Source organism: Leptopilina heterotoma, unplaced genomic scaffold (genome assembly GCF_015476425.1).
Source record: "Leptopilina heterotoma isolate Lh14 unplaced genomic scaffold, ASM1547642v1 Lhet_31, whole genome shotgun sequence".
In the NCBI taxonomy this organism is placed as follows: Eukaryota; Metazoa; Arthropoda; class Insecta; order Hymenoptera; family Figitidae; genus Leptopilina; species Leptopilina heterotoma.
Genome location: NW_025111011.1, coordinates 243,220 through 266,361, shown reverse-complemented (window position 1 = coordinate 266,361; position 23,142 = coordinate 243,220). Strand labels below are relative to the sequence as shown.

The 23,142-nt window shown below is 24.8% G+C and overlaps 1 protein-coding gene across 2 annotated transcripts; it reads left to right on the top strand.

Moving 5' to 3' along the window:
- Positions 1 to 3,213: 3,213 nt before the first annotated feature.
- Positions 3,214 to 16,040, top strand: LOC122504651 (ionotropic receptor 75a-like). Of its 2 annotated transcripts, none has more exons than XM_043615844.1 (9): positions 3,214 to 3,488; positions 9,914 to 10,222; positions 10,869 to 10,993; positions 11,459 to 11,626; positions 12,454 to 12,683; positions 14,329 to 14,540; positions 14,918 to 15,082; positions 15,595 to 15,710; positions 15,817 to 16,040. In XM_043615844.1, exons 1-9 carry the CDS (start codon positions 3,486 to 3,488, stop codon positions 16,028 to 16,030), a joined length of 1,542 nt encoding a protein of 513 aa, XP_043471779.1. In that variant the 5' UTR covers positions 3,214 to 3,485; the 3' UTR covers positions 16,031 to 16,040. The 2 variants fall into 2 exon arrangements, with proteins under 2 accessions (XP_043471779.1, XP_043471778.1); XM_043615843.1 differs by lacking the exon at positions 3,214 to 3,488 and adding an exon at positions 8,410 to 8,556.
- The last annotated feature ends 7,102 nt before the right edge of the window (positions 16,041 to 23,142 follow it).

The following is a 23,142-nucleotide window of genomic DNA, read 5'->3' as shown; positions in this document are numbered from 1 at the left end:
TATATCTGATTGAAAAAATTGTAACAATTACCTAAATACGCAAGAATTATAATTTTTCCCTTATCCGAACCATTTAGCAGAATTTCAACTTCCTTCTCTGACATCATCATCCAATTTGATTTGAAACGATTAAGAAGATTTTTCATCTGTTTTTATTTTATTTCATAATAAATGAATATGTAAATAAATTTATTTAAAAAAAAGTCAAAAAAAATTCTCATTCTACTTTTTGTTGCTGAAATACTTCATTGTCAACACGCACCTTTTTTTTATTGAAGACACAATTAATTAATTTTCCAAATACTCCTATGTTGGTCAAGATAATTGTTATATTGTTCAGAATTTCATCAAAATTCAATTCTAATGTTATAAGACCAATCACCTATTAAATCAACGTATTATCAACTGGTTCAATTTTTTCCCCTTAATTGTTGCTCGCTTTTCCATCAAAAATAAAGGATAAAAATAAATATATTTGTCATTCGCAATTTTTTTACTTCATAAAATAAATTTGTATAGTTAAATTCATAATATTAATATTATATTTGTTGTTTTAAATATTAATCATTACGTGTATAATTTAATTTTTATTTATTAATAAATAATAATAGTAGTAATAATAATACTTAATAATAAATTAATATAATAAATAAAATAAATAAATAATATATATAATTATAGGTATATTCAGTCAATTCTCGATAAACTGACTTTTGGAAAAATTACAGTTGTAATTTTGAGAAATAATTTAATTTCAATTGGTTTTACATTGAAAATATTTTGAAATTTTAATTCCTTGTGGACAAATAAATGACAAAAAGTATTCTAAAAGTTATTAATAAACAAAAAAATGAGGTTTTTAAAAAATCGAAATAAAAACTTTGTGAATATAGTTGAAATCTCCTAAAATAATTTTAAAAAATTGAAAAAATAGGAGATTTTCTCAAAGTTTATTAAAATAAATTTTATATTTCAAAGAATTTTATTTTTTCACTTTCCTCCCACCCTCCCTCTATTATTTCCAAAAAATCCCAACCCGAAATATTCTTTTCCTTTTAAAATCAAGTGTATTCTACGAAACCACTATTTTTTCCCGGATGACCTTAAAATAATTCAATTATCGAAATTAAAATTTTTTAAAAATAGTTAAATTTCCGAAAATATTTTTAAAATATTAAAAAAAAAATAGTAAAGTCTCCCAAATTTCATTAAAATAAACTTATTAATTAATATATTATTTTTCTTTAAAAATTATTAAATTATTGAATAAATTTAATTCAATAATTCTAAAAATTCATTGACTCTTGGAAAAATTGCAGTTATAATTTTTGGATATTTTACATTTGAAAGAATTTAATTTCACTCCTCTTAAAAAATGTACTTCGAAAAATTAGATTTTCTCTAAAACAATAAATTTTTTTCAAAAAGAAAGTTTTTGTAATTAACAAGGGGCTTGAAAGTTTAAATTTCTACTTAGTAAAATTTACTTACAATTTTTATTTATTCTGGAAATTTAATTATAATTTTTACTTATGAAAGTTTACTTATAATTTTTACATATGGAAATTAATTTATAATTTTTAATTTAATTCCAATTTTTACTTATGGAAATTAATTTATAATTTTTAATTTAATTTCAACTTTTACTTATAGAAATTTAATTATAATTTTTTACTTATGGAAGCTTAATTATAATTTTTATTTGAATTATTGTAGTGAAAAACACTGGAAAAAATACTTGAAATAAAAAAATTACTAGAAAAAAACTTCAATTATCCAAAGTTTTATTTATTGTAGTAAAAAAATTCTGAATAAAGTACTCGAAATGAAAAAAAAAAATTTAAATTATCCAATTTATTTATTGAATGTTTTCACTATCAAAATTCTTCCAAATTTCCCGAAATTAACTTCAATTTTTTGACCGTTTGAGTATCAAAACATTATTGCGTAGTAAAAACTTTGAAAAAATTCTTGGAATTAAAAAAAATTTTTTTTTAATACTTCAAAAAATATTTTAATTAACCAGATTTTTATTTATCGAATGTTTTCAGTATCAAAATTTGTTCGCAGAACCTAGAAAATAAACTTCAATTTTTTCGAAAATTTCAATTATATTGAGAGAAATGCCTGTCTACGAATTTCATAAAATTCAAAATAAAAATTAAATTACACCACAAAAAAATTCAAAATAAAAAAAGAATTTTTATGACAAATATATTAAAGAAAAAAAAAAAATCGCGCCACATAAAAATAAAAAGAAAACAGTTCTTTTTTTTACTTGATTTTACTACCGTGACAATAGTAAGTGTTGTATTCATAAAAAAATAAATCGACGAAATAATAATTGTCTGTTTTCTCGTTTGAAATGGCCATTGTCCAATGAAAGACGATAAAATTTTATTTAATCTAAAACAACGATTATCAAAGAAATCCATAACTTGTGTGATAGTTGAATATTAACTGAACATGAAAAAGTAGTTGACTTTTGATTTCAAAGAATAACAAAACATATTATGACACAAAAGTTTCACAGAGAATGAAATTATTTATTCATCAAAATTATATGGTGTTATTGCGTGGAAATATCAAATATTCTTTGTCTCTAGTTCAAAAGTTATAATTGAAACATTTAAAATGTATAATAATAAAACGCACAAGTTTTGTATATATGTATATATATATATATATATATATAATAATTTTAAATTCATGGGAAATTTCATTCAGATTTCCAAGAGAGACATATATAACATAATTATATTTTTTTTTCACATGCACAGAATGAACCCCTTTACAGTTTTATTGATTTTAAAGTCATTTCAAACTTTATCTTCAACAGCGAAACATCGAAAGGACAATTTAAACAAATATCTTTTATTATTAAAAAAAGATAAGAGAAAAGTCCAATTTTTATTATTCCTATTATTTAAAAAACATTTTTTGTCATGAAAAACAAATATTTTATTTCTCAAAAAATTACTCTTAGTGAATTTTATTACTTTCTAAATTATAAGAAAATAAAAATATTATTTTATTTTTGAAAAAAGTGCATTAAAAAATATACTTTAATTATTTAAAATTTCTTTTGGAAAGTCAGTGGAAAAAGAAAATAATAGTCAGACGAGAGTTTACACTCTAAATCTCAATCAGTGAAAATTTTACTGATTTCAATTCAGTGGCCCAGTTTTTTTTTTATGAATCCGTGAAATTTCACTGACAATCAGTGGTTTTTACTGATGAATTAAAGAAAACTGGACAACTGAATTTAAATTAGTGAAATTTTTACTGATTCAGATTTAGAGTGTACCACAAAAATCATATAAATTAGACATCAGTAGTGAAACCAATGGTATAGTCAGACATTTTTCGTAGTAGTTGTAGTTTTATCGAATTGCAATAATTTCCTTATTAGTTGAAAAGGATTATTTCAGTGAGAGAAGATCCTTCCACATTGGCTTGAAAATTCAGCTCCAGTAGCGAACCCTATGGTAAAATCAGACATTTTCTATTAAAACGTAAAATTTTCTCGAATATAAAAATAATAAAATTATTTTTTTTTCAATTATTTTATTTTTATTATTATTGTAATATTTTATTATTATTAATAATATTATTATTACTGTAATAGGTATAATTATTATTGTAATAATAAAATTATTAAAATTCCGGTAAATTTATTTAAATAAATATCAAATAAAATTTGATTTAAGAAAATATTCATTCGATAAAAAACAAGTAATCGATTATTTGATTAAAATAAATTTTTTTCTGATGGCGTATAAGACTTGAAATGTTATCAAAAAACTAATTCTATTATAAACAGTAAGAGACAGTTTTCGTGAGACCCAAATTTTTAAAAAAAATTGCGTGTTTTTTGTTTTGTAGTCTGATTTTTATTTTCAGTAGAACATGTGATTAAAACTCAGAATAGGTTATGAAATTTTCACTTTTTTTATTTATTTTTGTATGAGTAGATAAACCAAATGTACAGTCAGAGACTGAAAAAATTTCTTAACTTTAATAATACAGTAGTTATCGGCAATTTATAGTCAGACATGCCAAATTATCGTAATTTGGAAAGACAGTAGTTAAAGTCAATTTATAGTCAGCCCCCTGTTCTTTAATTTACTAATAAAGTAGTTAATGTCAATTTATAGTCAGTCATTCCAAAAGTATTTCAATTTATACTGATGCAGTACTAGTTAAAATCAATTTATAGTCAGACACTCCATATATTTTTTATATAGTGGTATAGTAGTTAAAATCAATGTATTTTTAATGTATTTTCGAATCAGATTTTTAAATTTTTTAATCTAGTACTAGAGTAGGTAAACTCAATTTATAGTCAGACATTGAATTTTCTTTTAAGATATTCCTATATACAGTAATTAAAGTCGATTTTAGTCATTTACTCTAAATTTGTTAAATTTTGTATATAAATATAGTAGCTAAAGTCAATTTATAGTCAGATTCCCCTTATTTTTTGTAAAATTTAATAATACAGTAGTTAAAGTCAATTTATAGTCAGACACTCCCAATTTTTTTAAATTTACAGTTGTACAGTAGTTAAAGTCAGTTTATAGTTAGTCCCCTGGTTTTTAATTTAATAATACAGTAGTTAATGTCAATTTATAGTCATACATTGCAAATGGTCGTAATTTTGAAAGACAGTAGTTAAAGACAGTTTATAGTCAGACATTTAAAATTATTTGTGTACTCATTAGTACAGTAGTTAAAGCCAATTTTTAGTCAGCCCCCCACTTTTTAATTTAATAATACAGTAAATAATGTCAATTTATAGTCACACACTCCAAAAATATTTCAATTTATTGATAAAGTAAAACCTACTAGTTAAAATCAAATATCACACCTATAATTCGTAAATTTTAACCGAATTCAATTTTTCTTTTTGGAAAATGCCAGGCAATAAATTTGTAAGAATACTGTGCATTTTTTAAATTTCTATTGGTTTAAATAAATTATTATTATTGTTAATTACTAACTTTTTTTTGTTGAAAATACTCGTGAAATAAGTGGGAATCGAATCATTGTTATTAAAAACAAAAAAAAAATTGCACTTTTCAAAAAATTGTTTATTTAAAAATTATTTTTTAAATAATTTGTTTAAAAAAAAATTTTTTTTATAAACTATTTTCTTAAATTGTCTGTAAATAATAAACATTTCCTGAAAATTTCATTAAATTTCATTTATTTTCCTTTCAGATATATCATTTTCAAAATTTCAAAAAAAAAATTTTAAAAACCTCGTAAATCCAAAATTTTTAAAAAATTTTCGAAATCGATTTTGGGCTTTTTACTGGCATGTATTCCACTTCAAAATTTCGAAGTTTCAACAAAATCGAAGAAGTAGGGGACAACTTTGATTTTTTAGGCATGGACCTACCCTAATACAGTATAGTTAAAGTCAGTTTATAGCGAGACACAAAAAATTTTATTAATTTTGTAATAAAGTAGTGAAAGTCAATTTATATAGTCAGACAATTAAAATTCTTTCAACTCAGTAATACAGTTTATAAAATCAGTTTACAGTTAGAGAGTTAAAAATTAATTATAAATACAGTAGTTAAAGTCAGTTTATAGTCAGACACTTTAAATTTAATTAATTTTGTAATAAAATAGTGAAGGTTAATTTATTGTCAGAAAATAAATATTCTTTTAACAGTAAAAAAAGTTGTTGTACAGTAGTTGAAGTCAATTTATAGTCAGACTTATCAAATTTTTTGAAACTTAGTAAAATAGTGATTAGAGTCAACGTATGGTTCACGCCCATTCGCCCGAATCCACGCGCCCGAATCGAAAATCCCGAATATAATTTCGCCTGAATGACAATTCACCCGAATCCAATTCCCCGAATGGTTTTTCCCGAAGCCATTCGCCCGAATAATATATTTGCCCGAAAATAGTAAAAATTAATAAATATAAGAATGAAAATAAAGAAATTAAAGAAAATTAAATTTTAAAAATTCAATTGTTCTAATAACTCGAAATGAACCAATAAAAAATAAATATTTCCGAAATATTATATTATTTTTTGATCAGTAGTGCAGGACAGTATCAGGTCAGTCAGAATGTTTCCGAATTAGCCCAATATTGCTAGTAGTAAAGGTCAGTTTCAGCCAGACAATTATAAGTATTACCTTTTTTTATTCTTTCTTCCTAACGTACGACTGCTGATTTCGAAATTGTTTTTAACTCAACAGTATAATAAAATTCACCTTTGTTCAGACAATTTTCGTTAACATTTTTTTTCTCTTTTTTCAGTTTCAGTAGAAAACCCCAGTTATAGTCAGACAAAGCACCCCTCAATTCTTGTGAATATTGCATGTCAATCTAGTTCAAATTCACTTATAATTTCACGTTCGAATTGAAAAAAAAATCGATTCAAAAATCACTTGCTTCGAAATTAAACATTCCGTACATTAAATTACTACCGTCAAGAACTAAATAGTCGACTCATAAATAAAAAATAAAAGTAGACCCATAAAATATTAAAAACAATCCATAATTTCTTCTGCAAAAATTACACGTTGCTTTGAAAATTTTCTTTTTGTCAATTAAAAACTTTTCGATTGCGTCCAAGAACAAACGTTTATAAATATACAGTGAACGGTCAACAAACTATATTAAAAAAAGTGGGTTAAAATTTTGAATTTTTCATTATGCAGCACCAGGTCTTTAAACCTATTACAGTTCATTTTGTCTCAATCGATAATTTTCCCATTCTATCTAACCTGTTATCTTTCATGTGTAAAAAAATATCGATGAAAAAATCTAGATCTATAATTAAGAAAAAAAAACATAAATTACAAGACTGTGGAAAATTATAACTGTAAAGTAAGATTTCATATACTTTTTCTTATGTCTTCCAATTTTCAGAACCTATTCTATCAATTTTTGTTCGTAACATTTTTTCCTAATAGTGCATTCCCTTATTTTCCTCTTGCATCAAAGGAATAAATTTCCAAATAGTTTATAAAATTATTATTTTATTTTAAAATTAATTTATATTTAATATAAAAAAATATTATTTTAACATATTAAACTTAAATTATTTAGTATATTAAAATTGTTGTTTTAATTTTTAAACTGTTCTTTTAAGTTTTTTAAGTTCTTTTAAGCTTTTTTTCACAAAGTTTGTAAATTATTATTTGAATTTAAAATAAATTTAAATTTAAAATAAATATAATTTTTTTAAATTTATATATTAAAGTTGTAGACGTTTTATTTTCAAAACTTTTTATTTTTAGACCGTTCTCATTTTGAGAGACGCTTTAATTTTCTTATATTTAAAAAAAAATTTACCATCTATGTTTCACTTTAGTCTTTTTCATAATTTTCTTACCATTTTACTGTTATTGTTATTATTTTAAATGGAAAAATAATATTATTTCTTTGTTAATTGTCAAAAAAACTTGTAAGTAAAAAATAAAAAATAATAATTCAAAGCAATATGATCAGTTTTGAATGTAAAAAATATCTTCTCGTTATGTTTCTGTTTGCCTTGGCAACGTCAACGGACATCGAAGTAAGGGCAAAATTTGCTAAGGATTATTTTCAAAAAAAGAACGTTCATAAGGTTGTCAGTTTTGGATGTTTCAACAAAGATGGTAAGAAGAAATTCCTATTCTATTTATTGAATAAAAATTTTAATTCGAAAATATTTTAATTTTGAAAATAAAGTTTTTGATATAAAACAAATTTACTTTAGAAAACGAATTTTTCAGTTTAGAAAACAAAATTTTTAGTTTAGAGAACAAATTTTTTAGTTTGGATTTTTTTTAATTTTGAAACTGCATTTTTAATTTAAAAAACAAGAATTTTAATTCAGATAATAAACTTTTTTAATTACTTAATTACTTTATTTATTTATTTCCATATGTAAACGAGCTTAGAAAATTGTCATTTTTTAGAAAATAAATTTTAGAATTTAGAAACTATTTACTTAAAGTTTCGAACCTTCAAATGAATGACAATATTTTTATTACTTCGTTGAATTTGATTTTTTATTTACTAAATATTGTTTTTTCTAATCCGAAACTTAATTTTTAAGTTAACTAAATAAATATTTAATTAAAATATTTTTAATTTCATTAATTTTAAAAATATTGGAAATTTGAAACTCAGAAAAATGATTCGTTTACTATATGAACGTTCAAAAATTAGAAGAAATAGAAAATAAGTTTTAACTTAGAAAATAAAAAGCAGCTGTTCAATTTCATTTTTAAATTAAATTTTTTATTTCTTCATATATTTAAATATATAAATGGCCTTACAAAAAAAAAAAAATTTCGAAAATCAATTGTTTAATGTAAAACGTAAATTTTTTTTTAATTTAATCAAAGAATTGATTAATGTAGAATTTTTGTAATTTTCTGATTAGAGAAAGTGTCGTTTTTTCGAAATTTTGAAACGGAAGTTTCTTATGTTCCAATTTCGAACGTCATCAATATGCGAAGAATTTTAAGTGTTGATTATTATAAACTTGGAGTATTTTTGGACATGGATTGTTCTGATCATGACAAAATTTTACACGAGGTAATCTATTTTTTCTAATTCGAATTAATTCCCTGCTTCTTTAGTTATTAAAATATTATTTATTTGTTTAATTCAATTTAATAAAAAATAAAACATTTTTAAAATTATCTTTTAATTTCGACTAAAATAAAATTTAATATAATATTTTACTACCTACTATATAAAATGAATTAGCAAATCATAAGTCAATTTATTAATTTAGTAGTAAAAATTAAATTAATTAATAAATTATTTAAATAGTACAAAATAAATTAATGAACATATTGATAAATTACTAAATTTTACAAATGAGTAGAGTTTAAATTTACTAATTTATTAAATATTGTAATTTTACGATATTTCGAAATGTCCTGTTTGACTAAAATTATTTTCTACTACTGTTATTTACACAAGAATTTTGAAACTCTGACCAAAAGTGTATTTGTACTACTAGAGCCAAGTTTCTAAAAAATAATAATGAAAGAAAATTTCAAAATATTTCCAAAACAAATATACTTTTTTAATAGAAAATTATAAGCCCTATGTCTGACTATAACTGTCGTGTACTACTAATAGTACCAGAATTTTGCCTCACTAAAATCGTCATTTACCACTGAGAACAAAATTATTATTATTATTATTATTATTTGGGAAAATTCCAACCCTTTTGGGAATTGTCTGACTATACACTTGGTTTTACTACTGATATGAAAGTTATTATTAACTGGATAAAATTTTAACTTCTCTGGCAAATGTCTGAAAATATGGTAACAACTTGAAAAAAATTAGCCTTTCTGACTAAAACGATGTTCTACTACTAATGAACATATTTATTATAATTATGTACTATTTTCAAGCTTTTCGGAAAATATCTAACAATATTATTGATTTTTCTACTTGAAGCGAATTTGCAAAAAATTAGAAATAAGTTGTCTGACTAAAATTGACTTTTATCACTCGTGCAAAAATTATTTTTATTATCAGAGACAAAATTCGAAATAAACCAAAAAATGTCTGACTGTATCATTTCTTTTACTACTGGTAGTGAAATTATTATACAGGCAAATTTCAAGCGCCTCGAATCGACTTTCAGTCACAAAAAGATTATTTTTCTGACAAATTTTTTTAATAAAAAATAATTGAAAAATAATTTAAAATTAGTCCTAAATTAATATTTATATTCAAAATTATTTATTTTTCATAATTAAAAATTGTAATTCTCCCGGAATTTAGGGACATGGTTTTAATTTATTTTTCAATTCTTAAAAATCTAAACTGAATTTAAAATATTTTATTTTAACATTTGTAATTCAATTCAGTTTAAGTAAATACTACTCGATGATACATGTTTATATTATTAATTTTTTTTTTAATTCAGTTTACCCGGAATAAACTTCTGTACAACGAATCATATTACTGGCTATTAATAACAAAAGAAGAAGCGCCGATAAATCTTTTGGAAAAATTGCATTTAGCAGTGAATACAGAAATGACACTTGCTCTACAAAATACAGAAAATATTCTACTCTATGATGTCTATAATCCCAGCTTTCGTCATGGTGGAAAACTAAATGTCACCTTCATGGGAACGTGGCAATCTCACGATGGCCTTAAAATCGACTTCGATCAGTATAAATACGAGCGACGTAGAAATTTAAATGGTCTTCAATTAAATTTTTCAATATTTGTAAATTTAATACGATTATATTATTTCATTTTTATTATTAGTTTAGTATTTCTAGCAAGATTTCTATTATCCCATGCTCTCTAATTTTGAATTAGTGAACATATTTAGAAATTTTAAACACTGACTGAATTTTTGCTTTTGATTTAGTAAATTTTACTAATATTAGTAAAATTAAATTAATTAAATTAAATTAGTAGATTTTCACTAATTTGAGTCAGTGAAAATAATTTCTAATTTGAATTAACAACTTAATTTCTGCTTTTGATTTAGTAAATTTGACTAATAAATTAGTAGAATTAAATTAAATTAATAGAATTAATTTTCACTAATTATTTAAATAAGTGAAAATATTTTCTAATTTGAATTAGCAACTTAATTTTTGCATTTGATTTAGTAAATTTTACTATAATAAATTAGTGTAATTAAACTAATTAAATTAAATTAGTGAATTTAATTAGAATTACTATATATTTATTGGTAAAATTTTTTAATTAAAAATTAAAAATTAAAAATTAAGTCGCTAATTCAAATCAGTAAAAAATTTTACTACTTCAAATTTAGAGAGTAAAAATAAGTAAATTTCTCGAGTAGAAAAAGTCTAAATAGAAAATTTCTGATTCGAAATATTTTTCAAATTTTTTCACAGCTTAGTCAGGAGCCGAAACCAGATTTAATGACCTATTTGTCAGTACCAGAAAATACACACTTAGATTCTATGCATCGATATCATTTTAATTTAATTCGTCAACTGAAGGACATGTACAATTTTTCGTAAGTGCGAGAAAATATATAATAGTTAAATAATATTTATAGAAGAAAATTTAGTTAATTTATAAAAAAATATTTTTTAATACGTTTGATAATTTAATAATATAATATATAATTATTAGTTAATTAAAGTATGTAATTATAATGAATTTAATAATAAATAATTAAAGAATAATAGTAAATAATAATAAATAACAAATAAATATTTATGATGTTTTATAATAGAGAAAAAATGTCTTTTTTATGTTTTATAAATATAATAATTGTATCTATGTTTGCTAATAAACAATTACTAATTAATTTGCATATAACATTTATTAATTAAAATTTAGTTAACATTTGTAAATTAACATTTGTTAATTAAGATTTAGTTAAGATTTGTTAATTAAAATTTAGTAAATGTTTGTTACAGAAAATTATAAAAGAATCTTACAATTTTATTTTTGTATTTCATATTTTGTTTGATAGAATTCATCTCACTCAGGGCACAAATTGGGGTTATCTTGTCAATGGAACTTACACTGGAATAATGGGTGACATGGCAAAGGGAATAGTGGACATTGGAGCCACTCCATTCATGTTTCTAAAGGATCGTTTAGATATTTGTGAATTTACAGTTCAATCCTACGTGGCTAAGTAATATTTATAACAAAATTAATTAATTCCTATTTAATAAATTTCTTTTTAAAGCGTCATTTTCATCCAAAGTTTAAAAATATATTTTTAAACTTTTTTCCAATAGAAAAAAAGAATGCGCGCGACACATGTAAGGAGAGGGGATAGTGTTTCTATACCACTGACGCTATCCCCTCCACCTGAAAAGCGCGCGCATTCTTTCCTCTCCAGAGATGCCATTGGGCGGAGGAATTTCATCCCCACTCTTGCACCATTTTACATTTAAGTCAATGTAAAATGGCGCAAGAGTGGGGATGAAATTCCTCCGCCTAATGGCATCTCTGTTCCTCTCCAGCAATCAGTAATGAAATAAAACACATTACAGTCGAACCTATCGGAATGCAACTCTATTTTTAAATTTTTTTTTGTATTAAAAAATATCCAACAAGAATTATTTTCACTTAGTTCCAGAATATTGTAAAAAATATTACAAAATTAAATTATAAAACAATTTTTTAAGGATTTTTTACTGTAATAAAATTTAAAAAATCAAGTTGCATTCCAACAGGTTCTACTGTATAATATACAAGAAACTTTTCTCTCCAATCGAAAATAAATAAAACACATTTAAATTTTTAATATAAGAAAAAAAATTAAATAAACCAGAAGGTTTGTTTATTATTAAAATAAATTAAAATAAATATTTATTTTCCTTTGCTGCAAGAATACTTGCTATCTAGGTCACTATTAAAATATAATAAATCTTTTGATGTATTACACATAAATAATTTTATTTAATATTAATGTATGACATTTTTTAAAAATATTTTTAATTAAACAAATTTTAGAGGCGGTTTAATGTTCCGTCATCCGAAGAAAAATAATATAAGAAACTCTTTTCTGAAGCCATTTGAGGAGAAAGTATGGTGGCTCATGATTATGACGATGATATTAATTTGGATTTTAATTATTATCACTGCCAAAATGGAGCAAAAATATAATGCCGATTTTAAAATGAAGAAACCATTAGTCGCTCTGGACGGCGCTCTTGATGTGATGGGATCAACTTGTTTACAGGGTGAATTAATTATTTATTCATATTTCTCTTTTTATGATAATTGACGATTAATACTAATAGTATTAATTACTATTAATTATTAATTAATTAATATTATTACTATGCTTAGTAATTCTACTAATAGTGTTAACACTACTCTCCAAATTTGAAGTAGTAATAATATATTTACTAATTTATATTAGTGATTGAATTTTTGCTTCTGTATTAGTAAATTTTACTAATTAATAAGTATAGAAATTACTATTTATTAGTACAACCAGTGACTGGCGTTTGATTTTGAATTAGAAAATTCTACTAACAAATTAGTAAAAATTATTACATTATTAGTAAAATTTACTAATTTAAAAGCAAAAAGTCAGTCATTAATTTCAAATTAATGAATATTTTTACTAATTTAAATGTAGAGAGTAATATTCATATTAATATATTATAAGATATTAATATTATTGTAATATTAATTATGTAATTAATTTAATGAATAAATTATATAATATTAAATACATATAATTATTGTAATTAATATAATTATTAATATTATTAATATCATAATATTATATTATAATTAATTCATTTAAAAAAATAACTCTTCACCTCTTCTTTTGAAAGATACGCTTGAGTATTGGGTGGAGTTTCAAAGAGAAGGGAGAGCGCCCATATGGTGGGGAGTCGCTTCTCTTAGTCTCGTTCTTACTGGCTGTTTTTTCAATTAATTGTTTATTTATTAAAATATATTTACTCTTAGTACTTTTTGTAAAGTTAGAAAAAAACTGTGAGTATTTATTTAGTTGTTTATTACAATTTTTATTTAGTTATTTATTCATTGACATATTTACTATTTTTCTTCAATCTTTATTTACTTATTTACTTATCTATCTAATTATTCATTTATTTTTTGATTTACTCTTTGTACTTTCTGTTGAATAGGAGAAAACATGCAATTATTTATTTAACTATTTATTTTTTTAGTTATCAAACTATTCATTAATTTTTTTATTTATTTTTAGTAATTTCTGTTGAATAGAAAAAAATGCAGTAATTTATTTATTTGTTTATATAGTTATTTATTGATTTAAATATTTGTATGTTTATTAATTTAATGTTTTATTTGTTTATTTACTCTTAGTACTTCTTCTTAATTAGGAAAAAAATTGCAATATTTATTTAGGTACTTAGTTATTTATTTAAATAAATAATTATTTATTTAGTTATATTTATCTTATTACTTATCTAATTATTTGTACATTTATTTCCATATTCGTTTATATATTTATTTAAATATTACTTCCTCATAGAGGAAGTATTTGTTTATACATTTGTTTATAGAATTTATTTATATATTTATGTATTTACTTCTTTATTTAATAATTCCAAAAAAATGTCTTACGTAATTTATAGACGCTCCCTTATTTATTTTTTATTTAGTGCAATTTTTTATTATTGTAACTCTTCGCCCTCCCCTCTACTTTGAGCGATGCGCTTGCGTATTGAGTGAAGTTTCAAAGAGAAGGGAGGAGCGTCTGTATGGTGGGGGTCGCTTCTCCCAGTTTCGTTCTTACTTTTTTTTAATTAAGTCAATTTCTTGTTACTTAATAAATTTAAAAATCTATTAATTAACTTAAAAATGAATAAATTCGTCCTTTCACAGATTGTTTCGAGATTCCTCGCTTTTATTCGGGTCGCATTGTCTATATTACATTATTTGTTTGGGGATTTTTAATGTCTCAATATTATTCGGCCTCGATAGTTGGTTCTCTGCTTGCCGAACCAACTAGATTCATTAATACCATTGAGGATCTTGCCAACAGTGATTTGGAAGTTGGTGTCGAGGACGTTGGCTACATTCGTAATTTTTTCGCGGTACAAATTTTTAAATTTCACTCTATTTATACTTTATAATAAAAAATATATTTTATATATTTAGATGTATAAAATAAACTCCCACGGCATCAAAAATTTTCTGAATTTTTTTTTACTTTATAACATAAAAAGAATAAAAAAGTAAAATCGTCCATAAATTATGTAAGACTTTGAGAGGAAGAGGGGGGGGGTTAAAATTTCCAAAAAATGTCTTACGTACATTATGGACGGCCCCTTATTAATCCAGGACAATATAAAATACTTTTTTATTATATTTTAAATTTTAATATTAATATATTATTGCCTATATAATATTTTATATATAGTCAAAATATTCCCTTGGCTTAACAAACAAAATATTAATTAAAAATTTACAGACAACCAATGATCAACACGTTATTAATTTATATAATAAAAAAATAGCACCAAATAAAAAAAGAAAGACGGCCAATTATTTGAAAGCTCACGACGGTCTTCAACGAGTTAAAAAAGGCGGTTTCGCTTTTCAAATAGAGTCAGCAACTGCCTACAAAATAGTAGACGTAATATTTTTTATATACTTATATTTAATAATAATAGAAACCACAAAATTTAATTTTTACAAAATTAAATATGAAAAAATTTAAATACAACCATTTTAGTCTTGTTTCAATAAAAATATTTATTTTCACTATTTTTGACTCGTTACAAAGAAAGGTATAGCTAAAAAGCAAAAAAAATTTGAGGTTATGATCGTAATTTTTGTATTTAAAATATACAAAGCAGATGAGCTCTGAATAAAAATTGTTGATGTTTAAGTCTTTATTACATTTAAAATCATTAATAAAAACTAATTTTTGTTTTAAATTAAACACAGAAACTAATAATTAAAGATTAAAAACAATGCAAACATAACCAAATTTTTTGCTTCTTAGGTACATACATTTCTTTGGAGCGCGACACACTTATTTTTTTGTAGAAAAAATTATTAATATTGCAATTTATTTTTATATTAATTTATTAAAAATGTTATTTATTATGCCAAAAAAAAGAAAAATTATTTTTCTAATTAAAGGACACATTCACAGAAGAGGAAATATGTGAATTAGTGGTAATTCTTATGGTACCTACAGAGTCTCTAGCAACTGCAACTGTGAAAAATTCGCCTTTCAAAAAAATGGTTACTTACGGGTAAAAGTTTATTATTATTATTATTATTATCATCATCATCATTTTTATTTTTCACTATTATTTTAAAAGTGATGAAAAAAAAATTCTTTTTTTTATCATATTATAGACTGAGACAAATTGTTGAACATGGAAATGCAGAAAAATTAAAACGTATCTGGCAATATAAAAAACCAACGTGTCCAGAAAGTTTCAGTTCAATACCAACACCGGTTGTATTAACAGATTTTTTCCCACTGATATTTTTAATATCAACTGCATCGGGTCTCGCCGTATTTATCATGATTCTTGAAAATGTGATGAGAAAAATTCACTATAAATAATTTATTATTGACAAATAGCCAGGAATGTTTGACTCCTAAAATCAAATGAATAAATATTAAAAGAACATTTTTACTGCATTTATAATATATATATTATTTATATTATTTATTTACTTTTATTATTAATATTATTATTATTAAATTATTTATCTATTAGTTGTTTCATTATTTATTTGTTTACTTATTTATTTAGTAATTTCTGTACTATATATATCTATTAATTTAATTCTTTATTCAATTATTTATTTTTAATACCTACTTTCGCATTAGAAAAAAATTTGCAATATTTATTTATTTAAATCAGGATTTAAATGTTTTCATAAAGATATCAATCACTCTAAGTCTTCGACTCGGAGTAATTCACATCTTCATGTTTTATAAAAATTTAGATTTCCATAAAATTTTTCAAAAAAGAATGAAATTATTTACAAAAATTATAATAAAATTCGTTGCAAGAATTCAATTATTTTCGTAAATAATAAAATTCTACACAGGGTTTCAATTGTTTTTAATACAATTTATTAAAGTAAATTCCTAGAAAAATGGAATTATTCACTTAATTTTTTTGTAAGAATTTAATTACATTTTATAAATAATGAAATTCTTAGCTGAAATTAAAATATTTTCAAAAGCTACTATTTTAATAAAAATTCTCAAAAGAATTCAATTGTTTTTATAAAATAATAAGATTCTTTACATTATTTCAATTATTTAAAAATTTGTTCCAAGAATTCAATTACTTTCATAAATTAATAAAATTATTCACAGGATTTCAATTATTTTTAATACAATTTTAAGTAAATTCTTCGAAAAATGTAATTCTTTTGAAAAATTTTATTAAAATAGTAGATTAGATATTGAATTGAGGACAATTTTTTGCAAATAATTTTATTATTTTTAAAGATAATTAAATTTTGACAAGAATTTTTTTTTAATTTTTTAACATAATTGAATTTCTGCGAAGAATTTTATTACTTTTGAAAATAATTGAATTTCTGCAATCATTTGTAACTTCTCCAAAATTAAATTTTTTCCAGTACTTTAATAAAAATCCCTGACTTTTCCCTGAATTCCCTGATTTTCTTGACCTGTGGCAAACCTGTTATTGTTTATTTAGTCTTAGTATTATTTATTTATTATTTTATTTACAAGTAATGTAACAATAGGCCTGTAGCCTTTTTACATAAGTGTTTCTTCTTTTCTCATTTCTCCCTATTCACACAAACAAAACGCTCTTATCTTTACTAAATTGTTTACAAAATAGAATAATTTTTTTAGACTTTCACCGTTATCCACATTCAGCAATTCTGTTAAAGAGTTTTGTCGCACATTTTCACTACAACATTCGTTATACGCGGGACAATCCATTAAGACGTGTTTTAAATTTTCATTCCTGTCCATATTACACATTAAACACTTTTCTTTGTCACTAAACTTATACACATAACCGAGTTTTATGTTCAATTGCCACTCTATTCTACCGGCCATTCTTAGCTGTGCCAAGAGTCTTGTGAACCTTAAGGGAATCTTCCAATTGAGGTACAACTCAGCATTTGGTTTTTTCATTGCCTTTATATATTTGTAGATAGGACAATACCTTGATTTAACTGCTCTTTCTCTATCCTCTATGAACTGCGATGTTCTCATTTTTGTTAAGCAGTCCTCGATGTCACTTGCACTTTTTATTTTTAATTCCATTCTTCCTTTTTCGCTGTTGTATACACATTTACTTGGATCTATTTTCATAATTTTATCCCTTAATTTCCTAAACCAGTTGAACTTCTTCTTCGTGTCATATTTTTTATCCGCATCCTCCATTAGTTTTATCAAAAAAATCTTTGGCAGCCTCGTATCCTCCATTTTTTCTATTCTGACCAATAATCTTAAAGCCCGTTTCATCACTTCTACTATTAATTTAGAATAATTAATTTCCAGTCTCAGTAGATATCCTGGTGTTCTACGAGGTAGACCTAGCATTTGTTTTACGAATCCAGATTGAACAATTTCTAATTCCTCTTCATAGTCTAGTCCCCAATTACCTGCATTGTATAAGAGAGTTGATGTGACGATTGCGTCAAATAGCTTCTGTCTCGAATTCCAACCTTCGGCTTTAGTTGCAATCAGTGGTTTCCAAATGGTCCCAATAGCAATTTTAGCTTTCGTCGAAAAATAGTTTACAGTCTTTGCAAAATTCCCAGATCTGTGAAATAGAGTCCCCAAGTATACATACTCGTCTACTACCTCAATACATTTCCCTCTGTATTTAAAACTTTTACAAGATTTTCTCTTTCCCCCCTTCTGAAATATCATAACTTTTGTTTTGTTAGTATTTACATTCAATTTATTTATTTCGCAGTAGTCACTTAATGTTTGTAGTTTTCTCTGTAGATCAGCCTCCGATTCTCCCGAGATAGTTAGGTCATCCGCGAAGAGCTGAATCTCTCCTTTTTCCTCTATACATTTGTACCCGTTTGACTCGAAAAAGTGCACCAAGTCCTGAAGGAAAAGTATAAATAGTACAGGACTTAAAGAATCTCCTTGGAGAACTCCCATAGTTATTTCTATTTCATCTGTAAATTTCCCGTCTTGCAATTTAACTTTCATCTTTGCGTTCTCGTAAATAGATCTGATGATTCTAATACATTGTCCACTTAATCCAATCTTATGAAGTTTTTGCCACAGCAATCCGTGATGAACCGAATCGAAAGCTCTCTGGAAATCTACAAATGTTGTGAAGAGTTTTCCTCGCTCTTTTTGTATAGTCAGGCATATTTTTGCTTGAAGCACAAAAATGTTGTCCTCACAAGATCTTCCAGCGCGAAAACCTGCCTGTCCTTCCGGTAAGAGTCCCATATTTTCCGCCCAGATACCCAATCTTTTAGCTAATATATTAGTAAATATTTTTAATATTGCGTTGGCTAAGGCAATACCTCTATAGTTCATGATGTCATTTTTGTTTCCTTTCTTAAAGAGTAGAATTTGCGTAAAATTACACCATTTTTTTGGGACCTCACTCGTATTTATAATCTCGTTAAATTTGTTTACAAGATACACTTTTGCGTTTCCAGGAAGAGCTTTGTAGAATTCATTGATAATTCCATCGTCCCCAGGAGCTTTGTTATTTCCTAGTTTTCGAAGAGTTAGGTTTAATTCATATATACTTATGTCCTTATCCAAATATGGGTGTCTTGCATCTAGGTAAATTTCATCTAAAATCACTCTTAATGGGAAAATATTCTCGTAGAACTCGAAAATTTCTTCACTTTTGAGATCACAGAAACTACCGCTTCCTTTTTTATTTCTAAACCTTCTTATTACCCCCCAGAAATCTGAACTGCTTTTAACTTTACTAACCTGTTTTTTTAAATCATCCACATTTCTTTTCTTTTCGCTTCTCACCGTTTCTCTATATTCTTTTCTTTTATCCACATATTCGATTCTAGATTCTTCCGAGTTAAGTCTTTTAAATTTCCTGTATGCTCTTCTAACTTCTCTTTTCTTTTCTTTACACTTTTTTGAGAACCAGGGATTATTCTTAAACTGCTTTCCTTTTCTATTTCTTAGGGTTTTTATCATATCCATTTCGCCTGCAGATTCTTTTATTAAATCTATCATAATTTCGAAATTTACCTCTTCATTCTTTAGTTTGCGACTTTCAATTTTATCCTTTATCTTCATTGAATAATTTATTCGTTTGCTTGCATCCCAAATGTATTTATTAGTCAAAATCGTATTGACATCCGAACTTTCGTCACCAATAACGTCTTTTTCACTTTCTATTTCAATTCTTTCAATAGTTAAACTTTGAGCTAAATGATCGGAAGTGTCCAAATTGAGAAACTCGAAGTCACTGATATAATCTAAGCCGTTCAAATCTGACCACGTATAATCTATAACACTTTTCCCCATTTTATTTATGAAAGTGAATTCACCTCCTGAATCACTCTGGGTTCTTCCATTAACACAACATAAACCTATATCACTCATTAAGTCGTACAGCACTTCTCCATTTCTACAGATAGTTTTGTCTCGTGAATTTCTCATATAGTTTATATTTACGTTTTCGCACATATTTTCATCCATATTATTGAGATTCCCTATTCTGCAGTTAAAATCCCCTGATATCAAAATTGCCGCATTGTATTTTTCCCGCATTTCCCACACGAAATCTCTAAATAATGTTAACCTATCCTTTATTAAGTCCGGACGTATATAAACACATATAACTATCCACTCTTTATTGTCTATCCATCCTTTGATTGCTGTCCATCCTGTACTTATATCCAAAATTTCTATATTGCGTACTACGTTTTCGTCAATTAGCATACCAATACCTCCACTCGCTCTTCCTTTATCATATTGTTTTGTTGCCGCATTTCCTATATATTTATAATCTTTGAAATCATGTTTTAATAACAGTTCGTCTTTAGTTAACCACGTTTCTATTACACATATAAGAAAGTAGTCACTCACTAATTTACTTTTTCACTACAGCTTAACTCAAACAGATTTTTTATTCCATGTACGTTCCACACTAATATTTTACTTTTTGACACTTTCAACAGTTTTCTCTTACTTGCTTCTCCGGTGGCGTTGTGAATTTTCTTCTCTTGGTTCCGTAAAGATTCCGTTGTCAGAATTATTCCTCCCTCGTCCATTATCCCTTGTCCAATCGAGATTTTCTTTATTTCCGTAGGCTCTTGTTCCTGATTGAGTGTAAATTCCGTTGACGTCTGTATGGTTGTCACTTTCGTGTCGAAAGGATCTCGTTTGTTTCACTATACCCTGCTCGTTTTTCCATACCCACAATTGATTGTTTATGTAGATTTTCTTGTATCCAATTTTAGCCGTGTTTCCTCGACTTCTTTCTTCCCTTGCTCTACTGTATATTTTTCTTTGTATTTCTCTATCCTCTTTGGTCAAGTCATCATCTAAATAGATTTGGGTACCTTTAAGTGTCGCCTTTTTTTCTATAATACTTTTCTTATCCTCTGCACTTTTTACCCTAATTTTGAGGAAGTCTTCTCCATTTGCCGGTTTAATTTTGACTGCTGATTCCAAGTCGATTTTAAGATTCAGATTCGCTTCTATGAAATCTTCCACTTCTGTTCTTATATCGTTATCGTTCTTTTCTGTCTTCAGACCTCTAATGATTATATTCTTCCTTCTATTTTCTTGATCTCTTCTACGGTCAATTTCTTCTAGCTTATTAATTTTATCCAATAGTTCCTTTTTTTCTGTGTCCCATTCGCTGAACTTTAATTCTACTAACTTATATTGCTCGAAAACCTTTTGTTCGATAGCTTTTTGGGATTTCATGATTTTTTCCTCCGTCCTTGATATAAGTTCTTCCATTTTGCTTTCCACTTTGCTTTCTATTTCTTTAAGAGAAGCATTAAAATCACTTCTGATACCTTCTAATATTTCATCTTTCATTGCATGAAACATATTTTCCCATTCGCCTTCTACTTTTTCTTTCACTTCCGTATCTGTCCCTTGTTTACTTGTTGTAGTTTCCATAGTCTTAAAAACTTCATGAATCAGTTTGTTATTTTTATCTTTATCGAGTTGGTTTCTGCTGGTAGGTCTTCCTGGTCTATTATTTGGGATATTTTTTCCATTTCCTTCCTTTTTGTCAATCTTACCTGTTGCTTTATTACCATTTTCCTTTTGACTTAATACATTTTTTGCGGATCTATTTTTCCGATCGACGGCCGACATTTTGGATGAATGAATGGGTCCGCTGTGGCGCACCCTATTGCGTTTCACTTTCTAACCTCACTTTTATAAAACTCACATTTACTTACAAAAAATGCAATCAAATGTATATTCAACTCAAAAATTTTATGTTCAACGCAAACTGCAACTCAAACTTCACTAGAAAAAATAAATCTCTCAACTGTTATCCACTTTTCACCAATAAAAGATTAACATATTCTCAGAGTAACTTCGACACGCGTACATTCGCTTTCACACCACAACCGGAAGTCTCATTTAGTCTTAGTACTTCTTTTTAATTAGGAAAAAACTTGTAATATTTATCTACTTAGTTACTTATTTAAATAAAGAATTATTTATTAATTTTGTTCCTTATTTAATTATTGACTTAATTATTTATTGGTTTAGTTATGTATCTAGTAATTTATCTAATTACCTATTTAATTATTTATACAATTATTTATATATTTATTTACAGATTTATTTATTTACTCACAGTACTGTCAGTTTTGGTAAAAACCTAAGTGCCATTAAATATAAAAAATGTTTCTATTTTCCTCTTTATTAAAAATTTTTCCATTTTCTTAAAAATATATATTCTAATTTTTCTTCTCTTCTTAAAATAAAACATTTCAGTTGTTATGTAACTTAGCATTATTACGATATACATGAACTGTTACATAGATTATTCCAAGAAGTATTTAACATTTATCTTATAGCTTATTTCCGTATATTATACTCTTCCATTCAATATATTGTAATTTTCAAAATAAGCGGTATTGAAATTTTCCAATGAAATGTTCTATAGAATAATTATTTGCTATTCGACATCTTGAAACTCTGTATAATCATCTTCTTCACTTAATAACATAGTAAAATAATTATATTATTTTTCTTTTCTACAAATAAATCTTACTAGATTCGAAAATTATTGGTTCGTGCCGAAACACGAATAGTAATCGAATTAATATTTAACTCACTTTTCGATTCAGTCTCAAATAACAGTAATTTATAACATTGTACCGTTTTTAAATCATATTTCTCAAGATTCCTTGCAGGCAAAATATGTTCACTGATATATTAGTTGAAACGAGTCTCGAAAATAATTTTTTTTTTATTGAAATTAATTTTTTTTCAATTTGCCTAAAAATGATAATATTTTAATATTGTGTTTTAATACAAAAATTCTTATATTTATTGTATTATAAATTTTTAATTAAACTTTAAATTAATTTTCTTTCAATTTGAATAAAAATGGTATTTAATATTATATAATTTAAAATAAAAATGCTTATATTTAGTACATTAATTTAATATTACATATTATTATTTATTATACATAATTTATGCCTTTCGGCATTAAACGAGTATTTTATTTTTTAATTTGTTATAAA